The sequence below is a fragment of the Dendrobium catenatum genome, unplaced genomic scaffold (genome assembly GCF_001605985.2).
Source record: "Dendrobium catenatum unplaced genomic scaffold, ASM160598v2 fragScaff_scaffold_840, whole genome shotgun sequence".
In the NCBI taxonomy this organism is placed as follows: domain Eukaryota; kingdom Viridiplantae; phylum Streptophyta; class Magnoliopsida; order Asparagales; family Orchidaceae; genus Dendrobium; species Dendrobium catenatum.
The window spans coordinates 67,283-80,160 of record NW_021319302.1 but is presented as its reverse complement, the minus strand read 5'-3'; the positions used below and the strand labels follow the sequence as shown (position 1 = coordinate 80,160).

General features: G+C 37.8%; 1 protein-coding gene across 2 annotated transcripts in view; it reads left to right on the top strand.

Annotated features, from left to right (window-relative positions):
- The window catches only part of LOC110092940 (protein MRG1), a 76,469-nt gene extending 65,690 nt beyond the window's left edge, over positions 1 to 10,779 (top strand). For both annotated transcript variants that reach the window (XM_020817653.2, XM_020817652.2), the window contains 2 exons: positions 8,904 to 8,988; positions 10,437 to 10,779. In XM_020817653.2, the coding sequence (XP_020673312.1) occupies positions 8,904 to 8,988; positions 10,437 to 10,515 (164 nt within the window). In that variant the 3' untranslated portion in view covers positions 10,516 to 10,779. The remainder of the gene's footprint in view (positions 1 to 8,903; positions 8,989 to 10,436) is intronic.
- The last annotated feature ends 2,099 nt before the right edge of the window (positions 10,780 to 12,878 follow it).

Here is a 12,878-nt window from a genome sequence, read left to right as displayed (position 1 = left end):
AGATGTTTTGTTCCGCTGTATTTGATGATTCATAGTAGCTCTGTGTCTGTGTGTCTGTTTGAGTTAAATTATTTGGAAGATTCAGTTCCGAACCAAATTCCATAACCAGATCCTGGTCAGTAAGTCAGTCTGTTCGTTCCGTGTCGCGACCCGGTGGGAGCGGGATCCGTCCCGGATCAGGTCGGGTCGTGACACTTTGCGAGTGGTTAGTCATGGCTTTTTGGTTAATTAATGCTCCTAGCACCTTCATGAGGATCATGACTCAAGTGTTGCGCCCATTTATGGGGAAGTTTGTTGTCGTCTACTTTAACGACATTCTTATCTACAGTTAGTCGATTAGCCAGCACTTAGACCACTTAAGGAAAGTTTGTGAGGTCTTAAGGAAGGAGCAACTGTATGCCAATCCGAAGAAATGTACCTTCCTTGTAAATCACGTCATCTTTTTGGGCTTCATCGTTTCAGCCCAAGGGGTATCCGCAGACCCCGAGAAGGTGAGGGCCATTGTGGAATGGCTCGTCCCTCAGAACATACGGGAAGTCCGCAGCTTCCACGGATTAGCCACCTATAGGAGATTCATTCGAAAATTTAGCACTATCATATCTCATATCACTGATTGTTTAAAGAAGGGTGATTTCCACAGGACCCCGACCGCCACCAGAGCTTTTGATGAGATCAAGCAAAAGATGGTGGAAGCCCTAGTGATGAGACTTACTAATTTCTCCAAAGTCTTTGAAGTGACCTGCGGCGCTTCGAGGGTTGGAATTGGAGGATTCCTCTCCTAGGAAGGTCACCCAGTAGCTTACTTCAGTGAAAAGCTTAATGATATTCGGTAGCGTTATTCCACGTATGATAAAGAGTTTTACGCTGTGATCCAATTTCTTCGTTATTGGCGACACTACTTGCTCCCGCAAGAGTATGTCATTTTCTAGGATCATGAAGCTCTTCGTTATATCAACTCCCAAAAGATGTTGAATGCACACCATGGTCGATGGGTCGAGTTCCTTCAGGAGTAAACGTACACCCTTAGACATAAGGCGGGAGTTGAAAATAAAGCTGCCAATGCTCTTAGTCGTCGTATGATGACTACTACTGAAATGAGAGCAGAAGTCGTAGGATTTGACCAAATAAAGAGGGACTATTTGGAATGCCCCGACTTTAAGGAGACCTATACTCTCTTGTCCACAAGCAGCACGCTCCTTGTGGACAATTTCCTATTGGAGGATGGTTATCTCTTCAAAGCCCATAGGCTTTGTATTCCGAGCACCTCCCTTAGGAAATTTCTGGTTTGGGAACTCCATGCCGGAGGCCTCGCTAGGCACTTCGAACGGGACAAAACTATTGAATCCGTGGAGTATCGCTTCTATTGGCCCAGCCTGAAGAGAGATGTCAGTCTGTTGGTCGGTCGGTGTCACACCTGCCAACTGGCCAAACAATGTAAGCAAAACATGGTCTTTACACTCCTCTACCTGACCCTAGTTGTCTTTGGCAGGATGTTAGCATGGACTTTATCTTAGGCTTGCCCAAGATACTCCGTAGGAACGATTCCATTTGTGTTATAGTTGACCGGTTTTCCAAAATGGCTCATTTTATTCCTTGCTCCAAAACATCTGATGCCTCTCACATTACGAAGTTATACTTCAATGAGCTCGTCTGTTTACATGGTTTACCCAAAACCATTGTATCGGATAGGGATGTGAAGTTCATCAGCTATTTTTGGAAAACCCTGTGGATGAAAATTGGCACCAAATTGCAATTTTCCACTGCCTTTCACCCACAAACGGATGGTCAGACTGAGGTAGTTAATAGAAGTTTGGGTAATCTGTTACGGTCTTTGGTTGGCGAGCACATTATTGATTGAGATTCCATTTTTCTTATTGCTGAGTTTTCTTATAATAACTCCATTAACCAAACCACAGGCCTAAGTCATTCTGAAATTGTATACGGGTTCAAACCTAGACAGCCGTTAGATCTGATACCCATGTGTTATAGGTATAGGATTTCTGAGTCTGCATCATCATTTGCATCTCATTTTCATGAACTTCATAAAGAAATTGCACAACAAATTGAACGGAGCAATAATGAATACAAATTACATGCAGACTTGAAACGCGTTTTAAAACTTGAGGTTGGTGACTCTGTGATGGTGTGGATTCGTCCGGAACGGTTCCCGTAGGGAACGGTTTAGTAGTTGCATGCCAAGAGTGCGGGACCTTTTAAAATACTTAAGAAAATTAACGATAATGCCTATGTAGTAGATCTGCCTGCAGATTTCAACATCAATCCCTCTTTTAACATAGAAGACGTAGTTGCATATAAAGGTCCTGATTTAACCCTCCAAATCCACTTATATAGTAGCCTTTTGTGACCCCACCATGTGAGATCCCAAACCTACCCCCACTACCAAATATTCCTAAATCTCCTATAACAAAAAAGGTGGACGCAATCCTAAGTGGTGATATCATATCCACAAGAGAAGGTGGACGAAGGAGGTACATAATCAGGTGGAAAGGAAAGCCCGAGTCGGGATACTTGGCTACATCGCGAGGAGTTGCAGCAGATCGACCCAGATGCCTTAGAGATCTACGAGAGCACCAGAGACACTTACTCGACGGAGTCAAGTTTTCTCCCACCCCGGGAGAATGATGGGGACATCAGATCATGGAAGGTTTATCAGAGGGGTGGCTGCCGATCTACGACCACAATTGAGTCATTGTATTTTCGATTTTTCCTATGTATTTTCTTAATTATGTTGTTGTATTTTATTTGCTTTCTTTAGTTTCCAGTTGTACCCTCTTATGAAGGGATGTCATATATAAGCCCAAGGGGGCATTAGTGTATTTTGTCTTTAAGTCCTTTGTATGAGGCTTTATATAGCCCTCCCTATTTTCTTTTGAGATTAATGAATGATTATTTGAGAATTTTGTTTTCTTGTTGGAATTCTTGAGCGAGCTTGAGAGATCGGAGAGAGACCCCTTCGAGAGGGAGATTGGCGCATCACCCACCAACTTTGGAGACGGGCGGGTTCGTGGTTTCCTATCTTCTTCTTCCCTCAACCCCCATCTCCCACCACCTAGCCGTTGACCAAGGCCCCCACCCTCCTTGCCGACCGACCATCTAATCTCCCACCACCCAATTCTCCCCACACCAATCCCTCCCTCACCCGCTGGCCCTAGCCCTAGCCGCCGGCCTCAACTCTTTCCACTCATCCTTGGGTTTCTTAATTTGGGTGAATGCAATTTGAAATTAATTTAAAAATCAAATTATCTAAATTTGAAATTAAAAAATTCTTTCCTAATTTAGTTCACCTATTTTAGGAAAGTGCTTAATTTAAATCAATTTGAATTTTAAATTCAAGTTGGATTTGTTTATTTACTTTCCTAATTCTTAAAGTTAATTTAGGAAGCCTTAATTCCCCCCATTAAATGCTCCCTTGCCCATGCTTGTCGTCGGCCCCCCAATAGAGATTTGGGATTTATTTCCTAAATCCCCTCTAGCCCTTATTGGAAGTATTTCTAAAGTTCATCTCCACCTCCTTAGCCGATTTTCCCTAATCACCTTTTTATTTAATTTGTTTCCAAAGAAAGCCCTCCTAAATTTGGAATCAAATTAAAATCCCTCCCTCTCTTCATAATTAAAATTGGAGCAATTGATTCGCGGCCCCCCCTCTCTCTACCCCCCCCCCCTCTCTCTCTGCACTCCTCTCTCTCATTAATTCTCTTTCCCCAATTTAGGGAGATTAATTTCTCTCCTAATTTCTCATCTCTTAATTCTCAAAATCTGAAATTTATTTCAGTTTTCGGAGGGAAATTCCTCCTTGGCTCCTCCCTACTTTGAGTTGAAAAGAAACTTCTTTCTCATCAACAACGTTCAAAGAGTGTTAGCTACTTGGGAAGACATTGTTCACTAGCATCCATGAATGTCTGATCCCGACACTGAATACGGACTCGAGTACGACGAACATGGCTTCGTGCACATTCTCCATTCAACGTTCTTTGACGTTAACTCGAGGATCGATCATACCGTTGAAGATTACATTGAACGCATCTTCGATACTTTGGTGGAAGCTATTGAAGAGCAGTTAGAGATCGTCGAGTGGAGGATCGCTGCCGGTCCTTGACGAAGGTTCTCTACTCTTGTGTTTCTTAAGTCTAACTTTTTTTTTATTTGATTGAAGTCACGAAGGACGCCTTTGCCTGCTTCTGCTAAGCTTAGTAAACGTAGGGATTTGAGCGTACCTCTTTGCTTCTAGCTCTCATTGTTAGATTAGGGATTTTTATTGAAACTACTATTTTGGCATGATGTTGTTTTCTAATTTATTTTGAAGTTTCAAATCTCTAGTTATATGACTTAGCCTAAGCGGGCGCGACCCCTCTTACGTTTTATTCCGTTGCTTTAAATGTTTGTAGTTTTCCTCATTATTCTCTAATCAAAAGTTGTGCAAGATCTTACAAAATTCATTGCATTCATATGTAGTTCTACTTCAATATATGTATTAGATTTGGCCTATATTAAGAGGTAGAGGTAGACCTAAAAAGGCTTGGTTAGAAAATATTAGAAATGTCTTTTTTTATTAGATTTAAATGAGAATTTGACTCTTAACAAAACATAATAGAGAAAAAATAATTCATGCAACTAACCCCGCATAGTTGGATGAAGGCTTGATGTTATTATTCTTGTTGTAAGATATTGTGCTTTTGCAATGATTTAGTCTAAAGTAGATGTTGATTCTCCCTCTAGCCTTTAATTATAAACACATGAATGCTACTGTTGTCATTGCCATCACCATGTCTGCTACTATTTTATTATGCATCTGAGGACTTATTATTCAATCTTTAGCTTTCCATGCCCTATTCATTACACTAGAACCTGAAACATTGGTTCAATGAAAAGTCTTTCAGGTTACTAACCTGTCAAAATCTCAATCATCCCTTGGCATTTGATCCCACGGTCAGGATGAGAATCCGTGGGAGGCTCACCTGGATCACGCCAATATCCTTTTATATTTGGGTAACTGGATTATGAAGGATTATATTGAGGCAATTATGTATTAATTAGAAGTTATTTATTTCTTTATTAGGATATCTTGTATAGATCTATAAATAGGGATAATTTTGCATAATAAGCATAAGGTATTTACACCCTTCTCAAATTCTATATATTCTAACATGGTATCAGAACCAACGGCTTTCATTGCTGATTGAAGAACGATCCTAGAATCGACGGAGGAAATGAAGAAGAATAATAAATCGGAGCTGCCAGACGTTGCGAATGTTGCTCCGACTCGGACGAACGCAAGTAGACGGAGTCGAAAAAAACAAACACCGCCTGAAGCTGCCTATTGTTCTGGACGAATGCGGCCTTCCCTCAGCTTTCGATCTGGGATGGGATCGGACGGACCGACCGCTACGCAAATATTAAACCCCGAAGCCTGAGGCTGAAGCCGGAAGTCTCGATCTTTTGCGGAGAAGCTCAAGCCTCGCGGACAGACGGAGCCATGCGGGACGATCGAAGCCTCGCGAAGACAAAGCTTTCAAAAGGACGGAGCTGTTCCGATGAAGTCAAATACCCGACGGAACCTACGGGACGGTGCGGGACTAAACACTCTCGTTTGTTCTTTTTTTCCGGATTCATTTGGGAAAAAGCCACACGAAGCTCTTGGACGGGCGGACAATAGCAAGAAGTCTTAAATCAGATTTAAGATTTGATTAAGATCTAATATTAGCCTTTATTGCTGATACAAGCAAATCAGCCTTTATTGTTGATACAAGTAAATCAGCCTTTATTGCTGATCAAATCAGCCGTTATTGTTGATATAAGCAAATCAGCGTTTATTGTTGATCAAATCAACCTTTATTGCTACTATAAATACAGCCTTCATTGCTGAAAACCAAAGAAATACAAAATTCCCACCACCGGCCTTCATTGCTGGAATTCTGAGAAATACAGGTTCCCACTACCGGCCTTCATTGCTGGAATTATGAGAAATACAAGTTCCGACTACCGGCCTTCATTGCTGGAATTCTGAGGAATACAAGTTCCCACAATCGTCCTTAATTGTCGGAATTTTGAGGATAGTTTTCCATCATCGGCCTTCATTGTCGGCTTTCTCTTGTGGTTGATATCCTATCTATAACCAATGCAGCTCTACCTCTGAGCGAGTAATTGCAAGCTGGTCTCCAGCTTGAGGGGGAGTGTCAAAATCTCAATCATCCCTTGGCATTTGATCCCACGGTCAAGATGAGAATCCGTGGGAGGCTCACCTGGATCACGCTAATATCCTTTTATATTTGAGTAGCTGAATTAGGAAGGATTATATTGAGGCAATTATGTATAAATTAGAAGTTATTTATTTCTTTATTAAGACATCTTATATAGATCTATAAATAGGGATAATTTTGTATAATAAGCAGAAGGTATTTTTACTCTCTTAAAATTCTATGAATTCTAACATAACCTTTACCTCTTTTTTATTGTCTGAATTTTTTTTTTTTATTGAATTTTGAAGGCGCTGTTTTTCTGTAGGTACTTTGAATGCACTGTATTTTAAATGTAAGGTTTTTGAAATTTTTTTTTTTACTTAATTGACTAAATGTCTAAAACAAATCTAAGGTATTTCTCCAAGGGGCTTTGAATACCCCCAAATAGTTTATTTTTTATAAATTCAAAATTCTCTTGATTCAGACAAATTCCAAATTCATCTCACATGAACCGGCCTTTGCTGTGGTCAGGACCTTGCCTCGCCTCTTGACCTGCTGACATCCCCGTGCTTGCATCATTACAGTATTCACAAAGTTGCCATCTCTACATTGATATCTCATCCAAGTGCACTGCTGCCTCCTCTCTGTGTCATCCTAGATGTTACCTTTTGGTTCTCCTTTCTCTTTGCATCTCTCCCCATCCTTGCTTCGCCGCCTTCTCTTCCAACACCGTTGATCACATTGTCCTTTCAAAGGAATTCCATGTCTACAAATACAACAACAACAACATCAAGCCTTTGTCCCACTACGTGGGATCTGCTACATGAATCCTTTATCGTCATTGATAATACAAGTATTTAAAAAGGCAAATAAAATAATATATTAATACAAGAATTTAAATTCATTTTCTTCCAGACAAACACCAAGAATCTATTTTGTTAATTTATTTTACATTCAATCAAACAACTTTAGTATTTCAAATACATTATATACTGAATTTAAAATGTTGAAACTGGGCAAAGGGGAGACTTCCATATGGTCTATTACGTTTCCACCAGTTCCGTGGTTGGATTCATGTTACCATTATAAATTCGGATCTCGCTATAGATTTTAAATTGTGCAGGGTGCAAGGTTGCTTTTCTAATATATTCAAAAGTCAGTGGAAAACTTCTATCTTGTTAATCGTATAGTTGCATTAATTTCTTGGGATAGGCTTATAGCTGCAAGTAAAATTAATATTTATTGTTTAAGATGATGTGCTTTTAAATATTATTTTAAAGACTCAAGTGGATGAGTAGCTTTACTTTTAGTCATAGAATGCAAAACGAGTGTATACGTGAAAAGGTTGGAGTAGCTCCAGTGGCAATTAATAATATTAGAGAGAGTCGCCTTAGATGATTTGGTCACATAAAACATCAGCCTTCTGATGACCTGATTAGGAGAGTAGATGTATTAGATTTGGCCTATGTTTTAGAGAGATAGGGATAGAGCTAAAAGGATTTGGTTAGAAAATATTAGAAATGATCTTTTTTTTATTAGATTTAAATGAGAATTTGACTCTTAATAGGGCAAAATTGAGAAAAAAGGAGTCATATAGCTGACCTTACATGGTGGGAGGAAGGCTTAATGTTGTTGTAAAAATATTGTGCTTTTGCAATGATTTTGTCTAAGTAGATGTTGATTCTCCCTCTAGCCTTTAATCATAAACACATGTATGCTATATACTATTGTCATTGTCATCATCATGTCGTCTACTTTTGTATTCTGCATCCCCGAACTTATTATACAATTTTAACTTTCCACGACCTATTCATTTAACCCGAAATGTTGGTTCAATGAAAAGTCTTTAAAGTTACTAACATTTATCTCTTTTGTGTTGTCCATTGAATTTTTTTTTTTCCTTGAATTTTCTTGGCGCTGTTTTTCTGTAGATGCTTTGAATGCACTGTATTTTAATTGTAAGGTTTTTAAAATTTTGAGTACTGATTGAGTAAAACAAATCCAAGGGGCTTTGAATACCCCCAAATAGTTTATTTTTCATAAATTCAAAATTCTCTTGATTCAGACAAATTCCAAATTCATCTCACATGAACCAGCCTTTGCTGTGCCGGGACCTTGCCTCGCTGCTTGACCTCCTGACATCCCCGTTCTTGCTTCATCGCAGCATTCACAAAGTTGCCATCTCCACATTGATCTTTCATCGTCGTGGACAGCGGACTCCTCTTTGTGGTTTCTAGATGTGACCTTTTGGTTCTATCTTTCCATCTCTCCCATCCTTGGCCTTCTCTTCCAACACCGTTGACAACATCGGCCTTTCAATGACATTCAGTGTCTTAAATCTTTAAAAAAACAAATAAAATAATATATTAATACAAGAATTTAAATTCATTTTCTTCTAGAAAGACACCAAGAATTGATTTCGTGAATTTATTTTACATTCAATTAAACAATCTTTAGTATTTCAAATACATTACATACTGAATTCTAAATACTTGCAATCAAACTATCCTCAGGTCCACAGGGAAAGCAATATATTGAGTCTTTTAAATTATTCATTTGATACTGGAATATATTTTGATTTTCTGGGCAACCAATGATGCACCTCAATCTTTTTTTTATTTTATGGGAGCTTCTTTTCGTTCAGTTGTTATCAGTTATCATCCACTCTTTATTTTATGTTCACACTTTTCTCATCTTACGTTGCAGTTAAATTACCTGAATTGCTGTCTTATGTCAACATGGAAGAGGATGCATTAGGCAAATTGCAGCAGAAGCTTCTAGATCTTCTGAAGTATGCTTACAATTTCCTCCATCTAAACCTTTAGATATATATTTTTAACTTTTAAATAGGGATATATCAATTTTTTGCAGGCTCATTATTATAACCGTTCAAATTTATTTCAATGACTTGAATGATAATATCTTGAAATTACAATTATTTTATCCTTAATGCCATCATTTTCAAGTAATGCTCTAATATTTTTTTACTTAGTACTATATAGTTAAATTTACATCTCTATCTCTACTTTGATTTAATCCCAATCTTGAATCTTCTTCCCTATTTTTTTTCCCATGCAAAAGAAAAAATAATAATTTAAAGCATGCAAATAACTATCAATAAAGAAGATGCACTCCAAAGAATGAATATTTGTATCTTTCTCATCATAATTGTCATTAGTTTTATTCTAAATATCTGGGGTCAATGTAGCAAACGCTCTTTCACTCATTCGTGATGAGTGCTATTTTAGATGTTAACTATATTCCATGCAACTAGTTTTGCACATAATTTAGTTATCTTATATGTTGTTTACTGATTTTCTTTTTCATCCATGTTAACTCTATTTGCTTGGCTTCTTAATGCATCTTCTACCTAAATTATCCTAAGTGAGATCTAATTGACTAATTATATCGCTAGTTTACATGATTTTATAATTACATGAAAAGAGAATTGAAGATACTTTCTATGTTCTCATGATTGGAACTCTGTTCTTGAATTTATGAAAGTGAATTCGAAAGTGGAGCTTTCTTCTATCAAATTTCTACCATATGCTTTTGCCTTAGTTTTTGAACTGAGACGCAATTACGTAAGTTTGGATCAAAACAAATCAGCCTTTTTGGCTGACAGTTAACAAATTGTGGATCAAAACAGAATAGCCTTTATATTGCTGTCCCTATGATTGCAACTGCACTGGTCAGAATTTTGCGGAGTTAATTTCTGATTGATACAAATTGGAGGTTAGAAAATAAAACATTATTCATATTGATTGCAAGATTTCCAAATTTCTGATCTGTTTTGCTCATCCTTTGAGTTGATAAGTAGAGGTTGATAGCATTCTCTTTACTATTTACCATTTTCCTTGGCTACAGAAGTATTTTAGCAACGTTGTAGTAAACTTTCGCTATCTGCTAATGGAACTAATGGAATGATGGATATTGAGTAAGGCCTCGTTTGGGATTGGCTTAATTAGTGCCATTTTCATTTCAAAACGTGAAAAATACTTTTGGTCATTGTTTGAAAGTCTACTTTCATAAAACTGTGTTTTTAAACACTCAGTTATCTTAATTATTTTCAAAACTTTATTTTTTGCTTCTCCGTCAGTAAAAGGCCTTTTCGGAACAACTGTTTCTCATCAAAATTTTACGAAAGGAGTTCTGCTACCAGACAAGGCTTAAGTAGAGGATTGGCAATAAAGTACTTCTAAATTCATGCGTTTATAATTTATGTTAATTTTCTTGCAGGTTCCTTCAAAAAAATCAGAACTTGTTCTTTCTTTCAACCTATAATGGTTCAAAGAACATGGATAAATCAGATGATTAGTACGATGAGTAAAACTTATGAAGCAGATGTCATCTCATATTTGCACTTCTGCGCATATTTTTCTGCTTCCATTTCCTAAGTCACCTATCTCTACTCTAATGAAGGACCAGTTCAACTATCCTTGATATCAAATTCCAGCTACAATCGAGTTGTGACATTTAAGCATACTTGACTTTCCTGATATAATCCAGCTGCAGTCATTCTGGCATAGAGCTTGTTAGAAATCCGCAAAACGAACGTTGAAATTGAAATACTGTTGCTTTAGTTGTTTTTATTGTGCGATGAAATCTTAGATTTCGTTTGGGACGGCTTTTTTATTGCTTAAAACAGCTTTTGAGTTCAAAAATTATGACTTTTGTATTAAAAAGTTGTTTTAAAAAGTAGTAAGAAAGTCGTCCCAAACGAAGCCTTAGTAGGCAAAACTGTCCGGATTGTCTTGAGCTCTTAGAAGTCTTGGCATTCAAGTAAAAGCTAAGAGAGCTGAAATGAATTGTGACTTAGTAGCCCTGAATAGTTAGTTTTCTATATGTGCTTGTTTTATCGCCAAACTACATGTTGAATGAAATTAATGTTTCGTTTAGGACGGCTTTTTATTATTTTTTTAAATTTTTTTAACTAGAAATCTATTTTAAGATGCAGTAAGAAAACCGCCTCAAAACGAAACATAAATCAAACTTTTTCTACTACCATGAGGTTGGTCATTGAGCAGTTTTCAACCTATGTTTGCTTCCATGCTTTCTTAACTGGATGTGCTTGGTGTGAGCAGGTCTTACTTTACACTGAATGATTGGACTAATTTTTAATTTGGATCGAATTTGGATTTAGGTGACTAAGAATATCTTAGTAATTAAAGTTAAATTGAGCCATTTTATAATCAAATATTGTTTTATTTGAGTTCATATCAAATGGTTTCTAGTTTATTTTGAATCTGGGTTGGATCAGCTTTATATTTGATCCTTAATAGCCCTTAGTGGGTAAATTATTTTGTGCAGAGATCGGACATAGAATGTCGTTCTAAGACCAATCAGAATGCGTCATGTCAGAGTACCGAGTGAAGGGGTGATGTGGCGCATTCTAGTTGATTTCTAGACTGTGTTTGGTGTCTGTACAAAATAATCTCCCATTAATACCGAGCAAAATCGCTGTGGCCCGTACATATGATCCATTTTCTTTATTTATAACGATTGATATTTTTATAATTTAAGAAACTTAGGAAAAAAATATCAAATTGATCTTTATGAGTTGGGAAAATAGTTCAATTTGCTAGTAAGGACAGGACATGGTAAAGGTCTATCATAACTATTTAGTTTATGTGAGATTCATCGTGTGTGTGTGTATATATATATATATAATTGATATATCATCAAAAAATTATCTTGATTGGACATGAATCTCGATGCAAAATCAAGTTGAAAATTTCAAAAATTAAATCAAAGACCATCTAAATTAATTTTAGCAAAATTACAGTCAAATTGAACGTCCCAAAAATAGAAACCCAACGATACCAAATTCGGCTCAATCCGAGCATAAATGGGTCCAAATCTAAAACTGGAGCACATTAGAAAGGTTCGATTCATAATTTGGACTACTAAATTGTTTCCAAACACAGCATGCTTAAAGTCGAATCGAGCGGCTTAACGAGATGAATCTAACAAGCCCAAGATTGTCAAATTCTAACATCATTAAGACATACAAATGCCCAATAAACAATTCATAATTTAGGGATTCAACATCGGTTGTCCATTCAAATCACTCCCAATTCACACTTGTTCTTCCTCCTATTTATTGGTCATGCCACTCTCAGAAAATTAGAAATAGTCCTCTCATTCTTCATTGAGGGGGAGGAAGAACGGGCCCAAGCATGAAGCAAGAGGTAGAAGAAGGGGCTAAGCAAAGAAGAGAAGCTTGACATATCTTGCCACCAGACTCTTCAACCCTCGTAGAACATCCATTCTGCAACTGAACGACATCGATCTTCCTCCAAATAGCTGACCGACGTCGGAATTCTGCTCGGCCACCAACTTACATCGGATTTCTACCCGGCCACCAACTGACGCCAGATTTCTCCTCGGGCACCAAAAGACATTGGATTTTTCCCCAGCCACCAACTGATGCTGAATTTTTGCTCGGCCACCAACTGATGCCGGACTTTGGCTAGTCTTTGGATTTTTATTCGACGTCGGACTTCCACCCATCGTTAGATTTCCGCCCATCGATGGATTTCTATCCGACGCTGAACTTATGCTAGTCGCCATACTTCTATCCATCGCAGGACTTCTACCTGACGTCGGACTTCTGCCCATCACTGGGCTTCTTCCCATCGCTAGACTTTAGTCGGACTTCTACCCAATGTAAATCTTCTG